The sequence below is a fragment of the Morus notabilis genome, unplaced genomic scaffold (genome assembly GCF_000414095.1).
Source record: "Morus notabilis unplaced genomic scaffold, ASM41409v2 Scaffold1746, whole genome shotgun sequence".
Taxonomy (NCBI): Eukaryota; Viridiplantae; Streptophyta; class Magnoliopsida; order Rosales; family Moraceae; genus Morus; species Morus notabilis.
Genome location: NW_010358318.1, coordinates 8,621 through 28,787, shown reverse-complemented (window position 1 = coordinate 28,787; position 20,167 = coordinate 8,621). Strand labels below are relative to the sequence as shown.

The 20,167-nt window shown below is 35.9% G+C and overlaps 2 protein-coding genes across 3 annotated transcripts; both read left to right on the top strand.

The window, feature by feature from the left end:
• Positions 1-361: 361 nt before the first annotated feature.
• LOC21387992 (G-type lectin S-receptor-like serine/threonine-protein kinase SD2-5) lies at positions 362-3,010 on the top strand. The gene has a single exon (XM_010092302.2). The coding sequence runs from the start codon at positions 465-467 to the stop codon at positions 2,931-2,933; it is 2,469 nt and encodes an 822-aa protein (XP_010090604.1). The 5' UTR covers positions 362-464; the 3' UTR covers positions 2,934-3,010.
• A 3,108-nt stretch (positions 3,011-6,118) lies between these two features.
• On the top strand, positions 6,119-16,772 carry LOC21387990 (putative L-ascorbate peroxidase 6). 2 transcript variants are annotated; one of them, XM_024161828.1, is made up of 10 exons: positions 6,119-6,562; positions 6,808-6,910; positions 7,168-7,295; positions 7,392-7,462; positions 7,556-7,601; positions 7,694-7,790; positions 7,979-8,062; positions 16,062-16,180; positions 16,257-16,323; positions 16,529-16,772. In XM_024161828.1, exons 1-10 carry the CDS (start codon positions 6,373-6,375, stop codon positions 16,629-16,631), a joined length of 1,008 nt encoding a protein of 335 aa, XP_024017596.1. In that variant the 5' UTR covers positions 6,119-6,372; the 3' UTR covers positions 16,632-16,772. The 2 variants fall into 2 exon arrangements, with proteins under 2 accessions (XP_024017596.1, XP_024017595.1); XM_024161827.1 differs by having other exon boundaries at positions 6,805-6,910.
• Positions 16,773-20,167: the final 3,395 nt, after the last annotated feature.

Sequence of the window (20,167 nt, the reverse complement as noted above, 5' to 3'; positions counted from 1 at the left end):
AGTTGTTAAATGTCAATTCTTTCGTTTTCAAATCTGAGCTCGGTTGGGGATTTTGGGCTATTTGTCTTCTATTGAAAAAGTTGGAACAAAAGGTTCCTTGTTAAATTTCCATGGAAAAGTTTGGATACGAGAAAAGCTGAATATGGGCCTTGGGATTCGGAAATCCGTGGTTGAAAAGCCATTTTCTCTTCACATATATGATTCCAAGTTTTGAGCTTTTGGTCTAGAATTCACTTCTTTTCAGAGGTAATCTCTCCTTTTTTTTGTTTTTTTTTTGTTTTGCTCAGAGGAATCTTGAATTAGGTAGATTCAGTTGATTTTTGAGATTTACTAACTCATCGTGTAAACAACTCATATCAAAAGTTACTCTCTTTTTCACAATCCTCCTCTTTTTCCTTCATGACCCTTTCTTGGGGTTGATTAAACTTCTCTAAATTGTTCTTCTAATCTCCCCAAAAGTAGCCATGGGACTTGGGAAGTTATTTCTCTACATGATCTCCATATGGTTGGAGATTCTCTTTCTGTCTGAAACCTCCATGGCTAGTACTAGAAGTATTGGCAAAATTAGTCCCGGATATCAAGGCTCTCAAATGAATTGGATCGACAACGATGGCTTGTTTCTTTTGTCCAACAAATCCGAGTTTGCTTTTGGCTTCACTACCACCACATATGATGTCAAATTGTTTCTGCTAGTCATCGTCCACATGAAGACTCGGCAAGTGGTTTGGACTGCAAATAAAGGCTCCCCGGTTTCGAATTCTGACAAGTTTGTGTTTGATGAAAAGGGCAGCGTCCACTTGGAAAAGAGTGGGAGTGTGGTTTGGTCCATAGATACCAGGGGCAAAGGAGCTTCTGCGATGGAATTGCGAGATTCGGGGAATTTAGTTTTGGTGGGTGATGATGGTAATGGCATAATTTGGGAGAGTTTTAATCATCCAACGGATACTCTTTTGTGGGGACAGGACTTTGTAGAAGGGATGAAACTTGTGAGCAATCCGAGCTTGAAAAACTTGTCCTATTTTCTCGAAATAAAGTCCGGCGACATGATTCTCTATGCAGGTTTTGAAACCCCGCAGCCTTATTGGTCTATGGGAAAGGACACTCGTAAGACAATCAACAAAGATGGTGGGGTGGCCAGTGTGGCGTCCATAGATGCAAATTCTTGGAAATTCTATGATAAGAACAAGGTCTTGCTTTGGCAATTTATTTTCGCAGACAACTCCGCGGATGCTAATGCAACTTGGATTGCAGTTTTGGGAAATGAAGGATTCATCACTTTCTCCGACCTTCAATCACCTGGTAGCCCTTCACCGACAAAAATACCAAGTGATCCTTGCAGTACACCAGAGCATTGTGATGCTTATTATGAGTGTTTAAGTGACAACAAGTGCCAATGCCCTTCGGGCCTCAGCTCCCGTCCCAATTGCTCATCAGGCATTGTCTCTCCCTGTGATGGTTCGAAGAGCACGTCTACAGAGCTCGTAAATGCTGGAGATGGTGTCTACTATTTTGCGCTTGGCTTCGTGGCACCCTCTTCGAAAGGCAACTTAAGTGGCTGCAAAACTTCTTGCCAAAACAACTGCTCATGCCTCGCCTTGTTCTTCCAAAACAGCACAAGCGAGTGTTTCCATTTCGATAGAGTAGGCAACTTCCAGAGTTCTGAAAAAGGCTCTGGCTACGTCTCATACATTAAGGTCTCAAGCGACGGAGGAGGCAGCGGCGGAAACGCAGCAGGAGATGAAAGCAGCCGGAAGCACTTCCCATATGTTGTTATAATTGCAATTGCCACAGTGCTTGTCATTGGTCTCCTACTTTATCTTGGTTATTGTTATCACAAGAGAAAGAAAAAGTTGCCTGAATCCCCTCATGAGACCTCGGAAGAGGACAATTTCCTTGAGACTTTGTCCGGAATGCCTGTCCGTTTCAGCTATGGAGATCTTCAAACTGCAACAAACAATTTCTCACAGAAACTTGGTCAAGGAGGCTTTGGCTCGGTTTACCAAGGGGTTCTCCAAGATGGGACTAGAATTGCTGTGAAAAAGCTGGAAGGAATTGGGCAGGGAAAGAAAGAGTTCCGAGCAGAAGTTAGCATCATTGGCAGCATTCATCATCTCCACCTTGTCAGACTTAGGGGCTTCTGCGCGGAAGGAAGCCACCGCCTTCTTGCTTACGAGTTTATGGCAAAGGGGTCTTTAGACAAATGGATCTTCAGGAAGAACAAAGAGGACGATCACTTGTTGGATTGGGACACAAGATACAACATAGCATTGGGAACTGCCAAAGGACTGGCTTATCTCCATGAAGATTGCGATGCAAAGATCATCCACTGTGACATTAAGCCGGAAAACGTCCTCCTTGACGACAATTACCACTCGAAAGTCTCCGATTTCGGATTGGCAAAGCTGATGACACGCGAGCAAAGCCATGTTTTCACCACAATGAGGGGCACAAGGGGATACCTGGCGCCAGAATGGATCACAAACTACGCCATTTCGGAGAAGAGTGATGTTTACAGTTATGGAATGCTACTACTTGAGATCATTGGAGGTAGAAAGAACTATGACCCGAGAGAAAGCTCTGAGAAATCCCATTTCCCATCTTATGCATTCAAGATGTTGGAAGAAGGGAAACTGAGGGAAATCCTTGATTGGAAGGTGGAAACCGAAGTAAACGACAACCGGGTTTCGACGGCCATTAAGGTTGCCTTGTGGTGCATACAAGAAGACATGAGTTTGAGACCATCAATGACCAAAGTGGTCCAAATGCTTGAAGGTCTATGTACTGTTCCAAACCCTCCATCATCTTCTCCATTGGGTTCTCGTTTTTCCTCAGGTTTCTTGAAATCAACCAGTGATGAGGGAACTTCCTCGGGTCCTTCGGATTACAACAGTGATGCCTATCTCTCTGCAGTGCGTCTTTCAGGCCCAAGATAACACATTATCAATATTAGTTGTTCCTCTTAATGGATTTGTTAGTTATTTTACACACTCAATATCTTCTTTTCCTTTTTTTTTTTTTTTGTATCACTAAAAATTTTGTTACAATTAGCAAATCTCCATATATATATATGTATATATATTGCAGCTCTTGTTCAGTTGTTTTCGCGTTATTGCTTGTTCTCTGTAAATAAAGAGTTTGAATATGGATATTAGATCAAACTTTGCTTCTTTTTTTTTTCCCCCCCTCAAAAGAGATTTCCATTGTTAATTTGATAATTTCAAGTGCAAAACCTGCTAAAACATTCCTAATGAACTCGTAAAAGGGGGATCATAATAAATGATTAATAAAGGATGAAGTTGAGAAATTTTTGCCAGTATAAAGAATAAGATGTCATAGTTTTTAAAACTTATATTAGATATAAGTGGAATGAGTGTTGTGTTGAAGAAGTCAACATTTTTTCTCAGTAACCAAACAGAAAATCACTTCCCCAACCGAGTTAGAGTATCAACCTACTTTGAAACATTCGTTCTCTTCACGGATTCGAGTTTTTAATTCGAATTGAGATGTGATATTTTTTGAAAGTTTTTAACTGTAAAAATCTAAAATTGAAAACTCAAATCGGTAAAATGAACGAGCTATTTGCTACGCAATCTGTAGCCATCGGCAAAATCGTACGTGGGATGAATAGAATATGACGTGAATAGTTATAAAAAAAAAAGCCAATGATCTCAATGATCTTTTTTTTTTTTTTTTGACGTACTTCTTATTCAATAACTGCTAAATCAGCCATTACAAAGCAATAACATCAAAATCAACATTGTTCGGGAAACGACATCAATCCTATAAACGACGATGACCATTAAAATGAAAGAAATTAGAGAAACGAATAAAAACAAAAACACAAATAGTAAAACTGAAATAATCCCAAGAAACTGCAATCCACCAAATGAAAATGAAAATAATGTGGAAAAAGAAAAGCCCAACAACAGCGACAACAACCCACTAAACAAGTACAACATTTAAGTTATAAAAATGACAGGAATTGTTTGAAGTTTTGAAAGACCATAACCATAAGAAACAACAATATCTTAGAAATAATTATAAGAAAAAATGTCTTAAAATTGACAACGTAAAAACGACAAACAATTATGAAAGGACATTGAATAAAAATACATTGATCAGATATAGGACTAACTTTAGAAACCAACATCAACAAAATTACAAAATCAAAGATAAAATCTTAAAACGACAATAACCAGAAAAGATGCTAAGAAACGACAACATTTTACAAAACAGCAATATCATTAAAACACGACATCGACATTAATTTCCTAAACGACAATTGACTGACGAAACGACAGAAACTCAAAAGGCAACAAGATCTTGAAAAGTAACAATAACGACAAAAAAAAAACTCGAAGATTAGTACGATAAGGGCCACAACTTGAAAAACGACATCATATACCTTAAAAAACAACATTTTATTGCGAAAAATTTAACAAACAGAGGAAAAGTATTAAGCTTGGACGAACCAATCAGGTCGCTAATGCCTTGAGTAAGAAAACAGAGCTGGCTAAACGACATTAATTAACGAAATGAACATCAATTAGGAAAATTCTAAAAAAACGTGGAAATGATAAGAAATAATAGTAGCTTCAATTATTAGCGAAAAAAATAATAATAGCTTCAATTATGGATAACCTCAAGGTGGAGGACATGGATAACCTCAAGTAATGAGGGGCTATTCGGCAGCTCTTTTTTTTAGTTAAAAAAAAAAAAAAAATTCGAGTTACAATTTTATTTAAGTTCATGTTCTTTTAAGTTTAAACTCGAGTTTGAACTCAAGTTTAGGACTAAAACTCGAGTTCGTTTTCCCTTCAACTTGAGTTCAGAAACTTAAACTCAAATTAATGAACAGTATTTTTTCTATTCTTAAAAATGCTATAACTTTTTCGTTTTAATTCTGATTGAGATGATTTTTTTTCTATACGTTGACAACGAAAAGACGAATAAAACCTCACTCATCTACCCTATTAAAATATTCCATCAACATTGAGTTTTTATTAAAATACTATCTAAATACAAATTTAAGTTTTGACTCACTCAAACACAAACTCAAAAAGATTTTTATCTCAAACTATAACTCAAATGTACACAACTAAATACAAACTCAAGTTATAATTTTAACTTAAGTTATAACTTAAACTCAACTCAAAATTTATACTCAAATCACTTAACTAAAAAGGGTAAAAGAAGAGCCCTTAGACTTTAAAATCCATAATGAACGTTTAAAACGACAGGCTTTGCACGTGCTTCCGGCTACTTGTTTTTAATAATTTTTTCGGCTAATAAATAAAAGAGATTTATAATTGATATGGAATTATTTTGCCAAGTCTTTACCAATTTTGTGCACGTGGGTCGTGAGTCGCGGTCAAAAGACTCAAAACTCCTCTGGTTTTCGCGGTCAATTGGATTTTTCCGTTTTTGCTGCACAAAATTTTTCTTCATTTCCCTTTGGTAAAAAGGACAACAACGTAATTATGTCGAGCAGGATACATAGTTCAGTTTGTAATTTGAGTTAAAATATAATTTTTTATAAGAATTTTTAATTATAATAAAAAAAATTAGATTTAATTTTTTTGAGAATTTTTAACAGTAATAATAAAGCTGAAATTAAAAGGGATGTTTGTTTATTTATGGCTCATTTAGTTCGTTGATTCGAGTTTTTAATTCGAGTTGATATGTGACTTTATGTGAGAGCTTTTTACTGTAGCAAAAAAGTTAGATGTGACTGTTTCTGAGAGCTTTTTACTGTAGCAAAACTTGAATTCTAAACTCGAATCGGTGAAATGAACGAGACGTTAATTTTGAATTATGATTCATAATTTTTTATAGTGTTTTTTTCTCATAAAAAATATACATAAAATAAAAATAATTTTAAATTATGATTTGAATCTATAAATTAAGGCATCGTTCATTTCACCGATTCAAATTTTTAATTATATATTTTTACAGTTAAAAACTTTAAAAAAATATCACATTTAACTTTTTTTATTATAATTAAAAATTTTTAAAAAATATTACATTTTAATTTAAATTAAAAATTTAAATTCACCAAGCTAAACATAAATGTTTACAAAAACTCAAACGGTGAGTGAAACTAGACATAATACTACACCAACGAAACCGCTATGCAATCCTCAACTCAGAGAGCTCATCGAGAGTCGAGCACAGGGAATCCGAAACGCCGGTCACCAAACTTTCTGACACATCTTTTATTTCCCCAATTTGGTATTGGAGAACTGGGAGGAAATTTTCCACAACTTTCCAGCCGAGACAAATTTTCTACTGTAGGAAGGATACTCAAGAAGTTACAAGCTAGCCCAATCAGAAAATCTCGACCGTCCATCACAATAACAATCACAATCACAGATGGCTTCTTCGTCCACTTACTTCTGCCCAGCTCTCATCGCCGCCACTCCACCGTCCTCCTCCCTCCGCCGCAAATTCAAAGTTCCCGCCAAACCTGTCGGCTCTTCAACCCCTTTTTCCCCCAGTTTTGGCGCCACTTCTACCAGAGCCTCTTATTCTCGCCCCAAGACCAACACCGACGATGTTTCCGGTAATATCTCTTATCTCTCCTCCTTCGCACCCGTTCCACGTTGGAGCCTCTTGTTTGGTAGCTTGGAAAATGAATCAAAGTGAAAGAAAGTGAGAAAAAAGTTTTCGGGCCTTTCTCTAGTCTTCTTCTGTTAGTTTATCCGGGAACGAAACAGAAAATTCTCAAGTTAAATTTGAAATTTTGCATTGAAATTGCTCCTCTCTCTCTCTCTCTCTCTGATGCATAATATGTGATGGTCACAGCAGATGAACGTGTTTGGAACAGAAGGGGACTTGTATTTTCCGCTACATTGCCATTCCTTCTTCCTTTTTGCAATTCCCTGGACAACGTTGTTGCAAAAGCAGCAGAGTAAGTTGAACAAAGAAAAGGCTCCCTTTTTTTTTTTCCTTTTTCTTGTTTGTTTGGAAAAAAGCTTCAATTTTTTTTCTTGCATTTTGTCTCAAAGAATCAAAACCCCATTAATGGTGGTGTTCGCCCCCCATTAGCTTTTAGCAATTTCCATTTTCATTAACTTGTCACAACGTTCTTTTGAGCTTTTATACTTAGTTATAAGTTGACACAAACAATGACAGTTGCTATATTTGTGTATGATGATATATGTAAAGGTCAGGCAAAAATGAATATCAGGTAATGAAGGATGAGATTAGGAAAGTAGTCCCAAAGGGCAGGGCTGCTGGTGTACTCCGTTTGGTTTTTCATGATGCTGGGACCTTTGATGTGAATGATAATTCAGGTATCTATTAGTGAGACTCAAGATTATTGTCAACAAATTTGAACCAACACTATTGTTATCTGCTGAGATTTCAGAGCTTTTGCATTATAACTGCAGGCGGTATGAATGGCTCGATTAGATTCGAACTTGAAAGAGCTGAAAATATTGGTCTTAAAGGCCCTCTGAAGGCACGCTCTCTCCCTTTCTCTGCACAAACTTTATGCTGATTTGGTTATTTCTCATCACTAGCTATGTCCTAAGTGGATACTTTTTTTCTTTAGATTGTAGAGAAAGCAAAGACAGAAGTGGATTCAGCAGTACAACGAGGTTTTCATCTTCTGAAAGTGAAGTTAGAAACGGTTTCGGAAGTAATAAATGGTTAAGAAAGGCACACTGATGCGCTTATTTTCAATGATTAGTATCTTGGGCAGACGTGATTGCTGTAGCTGGAGCTGAAGCTGTTTCTTTATGTGGAGGTCCGACAATCCCCGTTGCATTAGGCCGGCTAGATTCAACGTAATCTTGTATAGCGTTGAAGTTAATATTGTGTCAATATGGTTTTTAACATGAATCAAGGGATAAAAAAATCAAGTTCAATTTTCTCTGTGGCATTAAGTTTACGAGTATCAACCAAATACCACTCTGAATTGTTCTTAACTATACAAGAACTCGGTGGTGACATAATTAAAATCTGGTGCTTGTAGGGAGCCTGATCCTGAAGGGAAACTTCCTCAAGAAACTCAGAATGCTTCTGCTTTGAAACAAGGCTTTCAGAGAAAAGGCTTATCGTGAGTATATACATATAGAAAATGTCATTTTTCCTCGTACATGTGTTCTATGGAAAGATGTTATTGTGATCTTGAGCATGGTTTCCTTGATCAAATAGTAATTTCTAGGATTATTTTCATAAATGTGCCCCGAAATATGTATCATATTTCAAAATGCCTCTCAATTTTTTAAAACGACTCAAAACACCCTCTGATGTATAGAAAAATGATCAAGTTACCCATTCCGTCCACTTCTGTCTATAAACTTAACAGGTTTGCTTATGTGACGGGTCATTCGGAGATAATTAGAATAATTTCTAATTAACTTATAAAAATGATTAAATATTAAGACTCAAAAGGAAAAAAGAAAGTCCTGAAAGTTCTAAAAGCTTCTAACCGGTATTCTTCTCTTGGGTGTAAAGTAGTGGAAGCTCACGACGGTGGGGGCTGGCTTGTGGTGGGGTGAGCTCACGACGGTGAAGATTGTACGGGGTGTGGGTTCGCAACAGCGCAGAGAGGCTAATGATGGGAGCTCCATATCGCGACGACCTAGACTTGCGACAGAAGGCTGGTTTGCGATGGGCTGAGTTCTCGACGGCAGGTGGGTTTGCGATGGCGAGCTCAATCTCGCGGCGGCTTGGGCTGTGCGATGGGAAGGCTTCCTCGTGACGGGGTGGATTTGAAGGGGTTGGTTGGATTTTATTTTTTTTTCCTCTTTCTCCTTTGAATTGCCTTGACAAGATTGGGTTGGCTGTGATTTGTGCAAGGTAAGTGTTTGGGTTGGTTGTGATTTGGTCGTGTTTGCAAGGTAAGTATTGATTGTGGTCGTCTGGATTTACTTTTTGGTATGAGCATTCGCAAAGGTAAACCCATGGACTAGAAGCAAATTTGCTTTGAGTTTATCTTAGTACACTAGCGTCTTAAAATGAGAGTTGGTTCTACATGGTATTATGGACAAGAAGCATAATTCTCAATGGAATGAGAAGTAATTTTTTTTTTCTAGATGTTTTCTCAAGCAAAACTGGATTGAGAAGCAAAATTTTTTTCTCTTGAAATTATAGCGTTCTTTTGATCTGCATATTTTTCCAGATGTTTTTCTCTTGAAATTTTTGTGTTCTTTTGATTTGGATATTTTTTCCAAAAGCGTTGAACATCTGGTTTTGCTAAGGAAACTCATGGACAAGAAGCAAACCATGGCTCAAAAATGGTGATTTTTTATAAGTTAATTAGAAATTAATGTCTCTAATTATCGCCACACCAGCAAAACTGTTAAGTTTATAAACGGAAGTAGACAGAAGGGGTAACTTGATATGTTTTCTATACATCAGGGGGTGCTTTGAATCGTTTTGAAAAATCGGGGGGCATTTTGAAACAGGGTACATACTTCGAGGGCATTTATAAAAATAATCATAATTTCTAATCAGATGCACTATATTCATAGTTCGGGGGGGGGTGGGGGTGGTCAGATAAACAAATACAGTCTTTGGATATAAGCATTTATGTTGAGATAAATCCCAGAACTCAGCAGTAAAGAAATCGTACTGTTAAGGAATTAACTCTATCTTGTTATGACTTATTTTTAATTATGCAAGTTGGTTAGTAATAGAATAGGACTGCAACCTATTTTGCTATAACTAACTTGACAGCTGGCTAACCATGAGTGGTTAGAAGTCTAACTCTGATTAGTCCTTAGTTTAGCTTAGTTTATGCAGGAATTCAAACTAGCCGTATAGGGCATTAGTTAGTTTCCTGATTTTGTGGATCTATAGTTACTAGAGATATTATTCTATTGTGTATAGCTGTAATTGACTTTCCTTTAATATTAGATTTAGCTCCTAGAAATCAGGATCAATCTCAACAGATCCTTGTGTATATATATGTACCCGAATTGTTTCTAATGGGATATCAGAAAATTCCAATTCTGTTCTGCTTCATTTTATTTGGAATATAAATAAGCTGTGTAACTGAGAGATTATTATTCATTTCGAGAAAAGACCAAATCACTTCTGTACTCTTTACTTTTGGGATTGAATTTTGGTGAGAGAAAGTAGAGAGAGAAACTGAGAGGATTCAAGAAAAGCTGGGTCAAAAGCTTTGTAATTCTCTGTGTGAGTAGTTTTGTGAGAGATCTTCGAGTGTGTAATTGTTCTTCGTCTGATAGTGGATTTTCTAGGAGGGCTTTCTCCTCCACCTTGGATGAAGGGTTCTCAAAGCCTGAACCAAGTAAATCTATGTGTTTGCTTCTCTATTCTTGTATGGCTCATGGCAAATATTGGTCTTGTCGATCACAAATTGGTATCAGAGCTTGGAATTTAAGTGAAGACCAAATCTGCATCAGCAAGAATCAAGAAGGAAGACCAAGAATGGGTTCCGCAAAGATTGAAATCGAGAAATTTGACGGCCGTGGTGATTTCAACATGTGGAAGAAGAAGATGCGAGCGATTATGGTACAGTAGAAATGTGTGAAAGCCATAGATGGATTCTCAGAAGGAACGAAGGACTCTGACGAAGTAGAGATAAACGAACTTGCCTACAATCTCTTGATTCTTAATTTGTCAGACAATATTCTGAGACAAGCAAATGAGGAAGATGCTGCTTTGAAGGTCTGGGCAAAATTAGAATCCTTGTATGTTAAGGACTTTGTCCAACAAACTTCTTCTTAAGGGACAATTGTTCAGATTTAAAATGGATCCGACGAAATCCCTAGAAGATAACCTTGATGATTTCAAAATCATCACTGTGGGATTGTCAAATATTGGTGAAAAGATTGATGATGAAAATCAAGCAATCATTCTTCTAAATTCTCTGCATGAGCCTTTTAGTGATGTGAAAACCGCCATGAAATATGGTAGAGATTCATTATTCCTGGAAGATGTCTTGGGAGCTTTAAGATCAAGGGATCTTGAAATGAAGAAAAATAAGAAAACAAATCGGGTGGAGAAGGCCTTCAAGTTAGAGGAAGACCAGAAAAGAGAGACCAGTCCAAGGGGAGGAACAAATCCTGATCAAAATCCAAGAACAAGAACCTAAAAATGTGCTGGTTTTGTCAGAAGGAATGACATATAAGGAGATTTTGCCCCAAAAGAAAGAAGACACAAGAAGGAGACTCTCAGAAATCTAATTCTGCAAATGTCTCTGAAGGATATCAAGTGGCAGAGGTTCTCATTGTATCTGAAAGTAATTCTAAGAATGAGTGGGTACTGGACTCGGGTTGCACTTTCATATGACATCAAGAAGAGACTGGTTAAGTGATTTCAAGCCACTAGATGGAGGATCTGTGTTCATGGGCAACAATCAATCCTGTAAAGTGGCAGATATTGGAACTATGGTATTCAAAATGTGGGATGGTTCTATCAAAAGACTTGAAAATATGAGGTTAGTGCCAGATCTAAGAAGAATTTTATTTCTCTCGGCATGATGGATTCGAAAGGTTTCGCCTATAAATCTGAAAAAGGAAACCTAAAAGTTATGAAAGGCTCTCTAGTTGTTCTGAAAGGCAAACTTCAACATACATTCTACAAGGGATTGTTATCTCTGGTGATGCAGCTGTTCTGACAAACAAGACTGACAAGACCTTGATTTGGCACAAGAGGCTTGGACATATTGGCATGAAGGGGCTGACTGAAATTGGGCAAGCAAGGAGTCATTGATTCTAAGAAAATCAGTGCCCTTGATATATGTGAAGCTTGCATCTTTGGAAAATCTCATAGATTGAAGTTCTCTCATGCAACCTACAAGACAAAAGGAATTCTAGAGTATGTACACTCAGACTTGTGGGGATCCTCTAAGGTACCATTCTCACTCTCTAATTTTAAGTATTTCATTTCATTTATTGATGATTTCTCCAGAAAAGTGTGGACCTCCTTCCTAAAAACTAAGGACCAAGCCTTTGAGAAGTTTAGGGAATGGAAACAACTATTGGAACACCAAACTGGGAAGAAAATTTAAGTACTGAGGACTGATAATGGTTTAGAGTATTGTAATGAGGTTTTTTCATATTTTTGCACTCACAATGGTATGGAGAGACATAGGACTTGCACTGAAACCCCTCAGCAAAATGGTGTTGTTGAGAGGATGAATAGAACTTTGTTAAACGAAGTTAGGTGCATGCTGCATGAGTCAGGTTTAGGTAAGAAGTTATGGGCAAAAGCAACCTCTACTTCTTGTTACCTTGTAACAGATCCCCTTCCTCATCCATTGGTTTTAAAACACTTGAAACCTTATGGACAGGAAGACCTCCCAAAATCACACATTTAAGACCTTTTGGCTGTATTGCTTACATGCATCAAAGCCAAGGAAAATTGAACCCTAGAGGTAAAAAGGTTATTTGTATAGGATATCCTAGAGGAGTAAAAGGGTACAAGTTGTGGGTTCTTGATGAGAAAAAATGTGTGATTAGCATAAATGTCATTTTCAATGAATTTGTGTTTTATAAAACTGATCAATCTGATCAAAGGTTCTTTGAGAAATCAGATGAGCAGCATGATTTGTTCACTTTTGAGCTGGGATACCAAACTGATATAAATGTTCAAGCTCAAGGTGGAGCTACAAATCAAGATGGAAACATTGATCAAGGTGGAGATATTGATCAAGGTGGAGAAAATGCTTCTAATGACCAACATTCCATGATGATGATGATGTTGTGAATATGGAGGATACTGACACATATGATGATCAACCTATTGTCCCAGACAATGATCTCACTGATTATGTTCTCTCTCGGGATAGACCCCGCAATGAGATCAGACCACCAGTGCATTTTGCTCATGCTGACATTGTCTCACATGCTTTGAATATTGGAGACACAATAGAACTGGATGAGCCTACCAATTTTGAAGAAGCTTGTAATAGTAAGAACACATCTGATAAGTTACTGGCTATGAAGGAGGAGACGGATTCTCTCATGAAAAACAAGACTTGGATCCTAGTCAAGAAACTAGAGAACAAGAGGATAGTTGGTTGCAAATGGATTTTCAGAAGAAAACCTGGAATCCCGAGTGTTGAACCAGTCAGATTCAAGGCTAGAGTTGTAGCAAAAGGATATTCTCAAGTTGAGGGTGTTGATTATCACGAGGTTTTCTCTCCTGTGGTAAAACATTCTTCCATCGGATTACTACTTTCTCTCGTAGCTATGAAGAAACTTGAACTACAACAACTTGATGTAAAGACAGCCTTCCTACATGGGAATCTTGAGGAGCAGATTTTCATGGAACAGCCTAAAGGTTTTATAAAGAAGGGGACTGAAGAAATGGCGCGTCTCTTGAAAAAGTCCGTGTATGGATTGAAACAATCTCCAAGACAATGGTATAGGAGATTTGACACCTTTTTGCTAGAAAACGGATACAAGAGATCCAAATTTGACCATTGTGTCTACCTTAAAGAACTGAAAAATGACGTGTTCATCTATCTGTTGATCTATGTGGATGCTCATTGCCTATCAAGACAAGGAAGAGATCTGCAAGCTCAAGAGCACTCTCAAAAAGGAATTTGAGATGAAGGACTTAGGGGAGGCAAGAAGAATATTGGGGATGGACATTAAAAGAGATAGGGATAAAGGGTATCTCTCATTGTCACAATATGGATATATAAAGAAAGTTTTAGAGCTGTTTGGTATGAGTGAAGTTAAAGCAGCTTCAATTCCAATTCCAGTTCATATCAAACTCAAGTCAGTGAAAGGTGAACTGCTAGAAGATGAAGTTGTCTACATGAAGTATGTCCTTTACTCGAATGTTGTAGGGAGCTTAATGTATGCCATGATTGGCACTCGACCAGATTATTGCATATGGGGTTTGCCTTGTGAGCAGATTTATGAGTAATCCTTCAAAGGAGCATTGGAATGTTGTTAAGTGTCTCCTTAGATACTTGAAAGGCTCCTCTGATGTTGGTTTGGTGTACAAATCAAGGTAAGGTGGAGCTGTGATAATGGGTTATTGTGACTCAGATTATGCTACGAATATGGACAAGAGAAGGTCAGTTTCAGGGTATGTGTTCACTCTTGGAGGGAATGTGATAAGCTGGAAGTCGAATCTTCAACACATTGTGGCCTTATCAACGACAGAAGCAAAGTATGTGGCATTGACTGAAGCTATCAAGGAAGCTATATGGCTTCAAGGAATCACTAAGGCCTCGTTCACTTCGTGAATTCAAGTTTTCAATTCAAGCTGAGATGTGATATTTTCTGAGAGTTTTTTACTGTAGTAGAAAAAGTTAGATGTGACGTTTTCTGAGAGCTTTTTACTGTAGAAACCTAAAACTGAAAACTCAAATCGGTGAAATGAACGAGACCTAAAGAACTAGGAATCAAGGAGCATACTGATGAGGTTTATTGTGACTCACAGAGTGCAATACACTTGTAAAAAAATCATGTGTTTCATGAGAGAACGAAACACATAGATGTTAGATTGCACTTTGTGAGAGATATAATTGCACAAGAGACAATCAAAGTTGAGAAGATATCAACTTTGGTTAACCCCGCAAATATGCTAATTAAGGCAATTCCTGTCAGTAAGTTTGAGCAAGGTGTAAGCTTGCTCAATATTTTGCCAACTTGATTGTTTTAGTGATTCACAGGCCTCCTAGACAAGTCCATTATCAAATTAGAGTTAAGGTGGAGTTTGTTAAGGAATTAACTCATCTTGTTATGACTTATTTTTAATTATGCAAGTTGGTTAGTAATAGATTAGGACTGCAGTCTATTCTATTATAACTAACTTGATAGCTGGCTAACCATGAGTAGTTAGAAGTCTAACTCTGATTAGTCCTTAGTTTAGCTTAGTTTATTTGGAATATAAATAAGCTGTGTAACTGAGAGATTATTATTCATTTCGAGAAAAGTCTAAATCACTTCTGTACTTTTTACTTTTGGGATTGAATTCTAGTGAGAGAAACTGAGAGGATTTGGGAAAAACTGGGTCCAAAGCTTTGTAATTCTCTGTGTGAGTGGTTTTGTGAGAGATCTTCAAGTGTGTAATTGTTCTTCATCTGATGGGGGGTTTCTCCTGCACCTTGGATGTAGGGTTCTCAAAGCCTGAACCAAGTAAATCTCTATGTTTGCTTCTCTGTTCTTGTATGGTTCTTGGCAAATATTGGTCTTGTCAATCACACATACAAAGAAGCAAGAACTCAAAGGATTGTGCTCTAAAATGGGAAGAAAATCTTTTTTCACACCAGAGAAAGAGCAACACAACTCGGATGATTTTCACTCTCTAATTCAACCCAGAAAATCCATCCCCAAGAGAACATTTTTTTTTCCCCCCCCCCTCCGTCGCTCCTTAGAGAGAGAATCCACAAGAAACTCCCTATACTCGAGCTCTCAGTACTATCACAGCTTTCTCTCCAGTTGGTTATGTTATCACTTTCAACTCACACTCTTTACTATCTATTGACTCTTAATTCATTTTGTTGAGTACTTGAGTCTAGTTACTGTGATGTGTCTTTTTGTGGAAGCGAAAATGACATTACCATATATGCCACACTTACAAGGAAACGAGCATTAAATATGGTTATATGATTAAGTCATAATGTTTTATTCAAGTTCTTCATGGTCCACTTGCTGAAACGTTATTGCCTGTCTTTCTTGATCAGAACCTTGCACATGCGGTGTTCAACCGCAATGCTCTGTGCCTGAATTTCCTGGACTAATTAATGTGCATTGCATATAAACACATTAAAACTTGTACCAGTTACTTTTGTACGCTTCCCCGTTCAACAGGGTATTCAAATTGTTGCATATATATCCAATATATTTAGGCAACAACTACTGTTCTTCTCGATAGACCTTCCATACGATTACATGTCAAAATATAGGTGGTGTAACATGACATTTACTTTATATAAGAACAACTAAAAAATTATACAGTTTCAAAATTGTTGTTACATAAGATAAATATCATGTTATAATCTTCATTCATTCATGTTATGGTATAGGATAGTCATTGGCAAAGGACCAAGGACAAGCCCACTATATTTATTACCAAAATTGGATGATGTCTTGATTAGTTATTTTTGGTTTCGTTTATAGAGTGCAAGATCTTGTTGCTCTATCAGGAGCCCATACTCTTGGGAGTAAAGGTTTTGGAGATCCAAATGTCTTCGACAATTCATATTTCAAAATTCTTCTCGAGAAGCCCTTGAAGTCGGGTAAGTGGAATCGTCCACTGTCCTAACAATATTAGAGGGCCATGATAAAGTGATTATATCTCTTATTCACATGCAGGTGGTATGTCAAGCATGGTGGGACTTCCATCAGATCGTGCACTTGCTGAGGATGATGAATGCTTAAGGTGTGTTTTCCTTGTCAAAATCATTTTAATGCACTTCTTGTTATGTGTATTCTTTGCTTGGAACTTAGGCTCATAAGCTGAATACGTGTGGTATCTGAGTCAACTACTGATTATTAACAAATTTGGATACAATTAATAAACCGGGATATAACAAAGATTTGCTTTTGACCAGTTTAACTATAGAGAAATCCGAATTTTTGCACAGATGGATGACGAAGTACGCCAACGATCAGGACTTGTTCTTTGAAGATTTTGGGAAGGCTTACGTGAAGCTAGTGAATTCAGGTGCCAAGTGGAAAAGCTCGTGATACCATTTTGGAAAGAAAGAAAGAAAGAATATATACCATTTTTCTCTTCTAAATCTGAGTTTCATTTCAGGTCCAGAACAAACCGCATACATATTTATTTAGATGAGAAATGTTAACATCACTCATTCTATTACTTTCTGCGTTCACTCTATGACATGTGAATTTCACTATATCATTTTCTCTTTAAATAATAATATATTATGTTAGTAGAGTACACGTGTCAAACAGTAAATGCATAAATTGATAAAAAGAGTGACAGAAAGAGTGACATTTTAGCATTTCTCTTGATTGGATACAAGAAACATAAGCATACTGATAGCACTTTAGCGCAGTAGTTTTGAAGTTTTGTAGCGCACACTTCAACTTCAAGTGTCTTGCTGGTGTTTCTATAATGTATTAGATGAGACTAGTTGTTTCACGACGATAAACAGTAATATAAACTTTCAATTACCAATACACACATATATATACACGTATAGATACTTGAGAAACTCGTATATATGACTGAACTCGGATAGATTGTAATTAGATAATGGTGTCTCGTCTGGTCAAGTGTTGGAATGTCTTGTGATGGGCCGAGCTTCATGCGGGCCTTGATTTAGGTCCAACAGGCTGAGTGAAAAGAGAGCCCGTAGTTGTTGACATGATGAGGTGGGTTCAACTGTAATAAATGTTGTTTGTTTGGAGCGTGCTTGCAGCCAACATCTGGGGAATTGGCACATCCTGAAGTTCTGCGATATATACGTAGAGAGAGAAAGAGAGAGAGAGAGTTATATTAATTCAAATATCACGTCAGGTTCACCTTCAAGGTCCCAAAAGTGCTAAAATTGGAGTAAATAAGAGAGAGAAAGAAGAGAGAGTTTCAGCCTAGAATTGTCATAGCCTCAGAGGTACCATTAATGTGTTAATAAATGAGAGAGATAGAGAGTAACAAAGATAGCAGTTAGGGCTCACAATACGAGTTACGACGCACACGATTTAAAAATGACACAAATTTTATAAGTTATGATTGAGAAAAAAGAGGTTCGGATTGGGTTGATCTGAAATTAATATAAAAAATATTGGTTAATTTCAGGTTGGACCTGTCTAATCTGAACACGATACGAAATTCGTAAAAAATTAACAAATACGTATGTTTTTTATTAAATATTTTTTATTTTATTATGAATTTGTGATATCATAATAGTTATACTCAAAATCTTATACTATTATTTGTTTAATTTCAATGGATCTTATTGTAATTTAGTATGTTATGAATTTTAAGTTATTTTTAATATGTAAAAAACTAAATAAAAGTATACAATTTTCGTGTCAATTTCGGGTTCACGGGTCATTTTCGTGTCAACCTGTAAAGTGGTTGTGTCGTGTTCATGCTGCAGTTTTTAAAAAAATTCGTGTTCGGGTTGATTATAAATTTAAAAAAAAATGATCAAAATACGATACGAACACGATACGTGATACGAATTGTCATATATGATATGAATTTGGACTATAGAACTGCAATGATTCTCTATTTAAAAAAACTGCAATATCTCTCCATTTTTCTAGTGTGTGATGAAAATAAATAATCTAACGTGTCAAAATAAACTGTCAGCTGTTATTTGATATATAAACTTAATGTTCAGATTTTATACACATCTAAAAAATATAATGTATTGTAGCCTATGCTTTTTGGGGTAGATATATTGGCCAAAAAAAAAAATGAAAGGAAGGAAAATTTGGTATTCTCGAAGTTGGTGCATTCAAGCTGAATTTAGTGAATGTTAAAAAGTGCTAACAACATTGAAAGGAGGATTACGAAACAGATATAGATATTTATTTTAAGAGTTCGTCTCTAGTTTTAAATCATAATTTTTAATTTTCTATAGTATTTTTTTCTCATAAAAAATTTAAATTTTAAAAATTAGAATCATAAATTATGATTTTAAATCCATAAATCAAACGTCTTCTTAATTTCTTAATGAGTAAATAAATATCAAGTAATTTAATACATAGTCTCAGCTCCCAGAAATTATACGAAATTCGTAAAAAATTAACAAATACGTATGTTTTTTATTAAATATTTTTTATTTTATTATGAATTTGTGATATCATAATAGTTATACTCAAAATCTTATACTATTATTTGTTTAATTTCAATGGATCTTATTGTAATTTAGTATGTTATGAATTTTAAGTTATTTCTAATATGTAAAAAATTATATAAAAGTATACAATTTTCGTGCCAATTTCGGGTTCACGGGTCATTTTCGTGTCGTGTCGTGTCAACTTGTAAAGTAATTGTGTCATGTTCGTGTTGCAGTTTTAAAAAAAATTCGTGTCACGGGTCGTGTTCGGGTTGACTGTAAATTTAGAAAAAAAAATGATCAAAATACGATACGAACACGACACGTGATACGAATTGTCACCTCATATATGATATGAATTTGGACTATAGAACTGCAATAATTCTCTATTTAAAAAAACTGCAATATTTCTCCATTTTTCTAGTATGTGATGAAAATAAATAATCTAACGTGTCAAAATAAACTGTCAGCTGTTATTTGATATATAAACTTAATGTTCAGATTTTATACACATCTAAAAAATATAATGTATTGTAGCCTATGCTTTTTGGGGTAGATATATTGGCCCAAAAAAAAAGAAAGGAAGGAAAATTTGGTATTCTCGAAGTTGGTGCATTCAAGCTGAATTTAGTGAATGTTAAAAAGTGCTAACAACATTGGAAGGAGGATTACGAAACAGTTATGGATATTTGTTTTAAGGATTCGTTTCTAGTTCTGAATCATAATTTTTAATTTTTTACAGTATTTTTTTTTCATAAAAAATTTAAATTTTAAAAATCAGAATTATAAATTATAATTTTAAATTCATAAATCAAACGTCTTCTTAATGAGTAAATAAATATCAAGTAATTTAATATATAGTCTCAACTCTCAGAAATTAAAAATTAAAAAGAAAGGGCCAAGACTCACGTGGTTTCATATATTTTGTTAAATAAGAGCACATAATATTATATTATTGTGAAATAATTCAGTAACAATTTTCAATCTGGTGGACTATATAGCTAAACCTGTCTGAACAGGTTTAGTATATAGATTAGTGGTTAATTTATTAAGCTGGTAATTCTGCTAAACTAAACCAAGAGCCAATTACATGCTAATGTTTCCCATAAAAAGAGTCCATCAACTCCATTTTTGGAGCAAAGTATAAATCTTCCAAAAAATCTAGGGAAGCTCGGAGCTAGTTGTTAGTTGCTACTGAAACTGAAAATTAGCTTTACACATGCCCCTTAACAAGGAATTAATGATCCTCATTAGCTGCTAACTTTAATGAAATGATTAGTTGACAGGTATGCTGATCATTCCAAGCATGACTCTACGTTTTGCCATTAATTCAATTAGGTGCATCCTCATTTATGATCAATAATCACTACAAAATACTTTCCCAATTATTATTATTATTTTCTTTTCTTTTCTGTTTGGTTCTTGACAAGTGGCTAAAGAGTGAAATTTGAACTATAAAAGTAACATGTA

Excerpts from the sequence above, each read along its gene's own strand:
- LOC21387992 (XM_010092302.2), top strand. The coding sequence starts at position 465 with ATGGGACTTGGGAAGTTATTTCTCTACATGATCTCCATATGGTTGGAG.
- LOC21387990 (XM_024161827.1), top strand. The coding sequence starts at position 6,373 with ATGGCTTCTTCGTCCACTTACTTCTGCCCAGCTCTCATCGCCGCCACT. Across the intron at positions 6,911-7,167 it reads GTTGTTGCAAAAGCAGCAGA|GTCAGGCAAAAATGAATATC; the intron begins GTAAGTTGAACA and ends ATATATGTAAAG. Across the intron at positions 8,063-16,061 it reads TTTCAGAGAAAAGGCTTATC|AGTGCAAGATCTTGTTGCTC; the intron begins GTGAGTATATAC and ends TTTCGTTTATAG.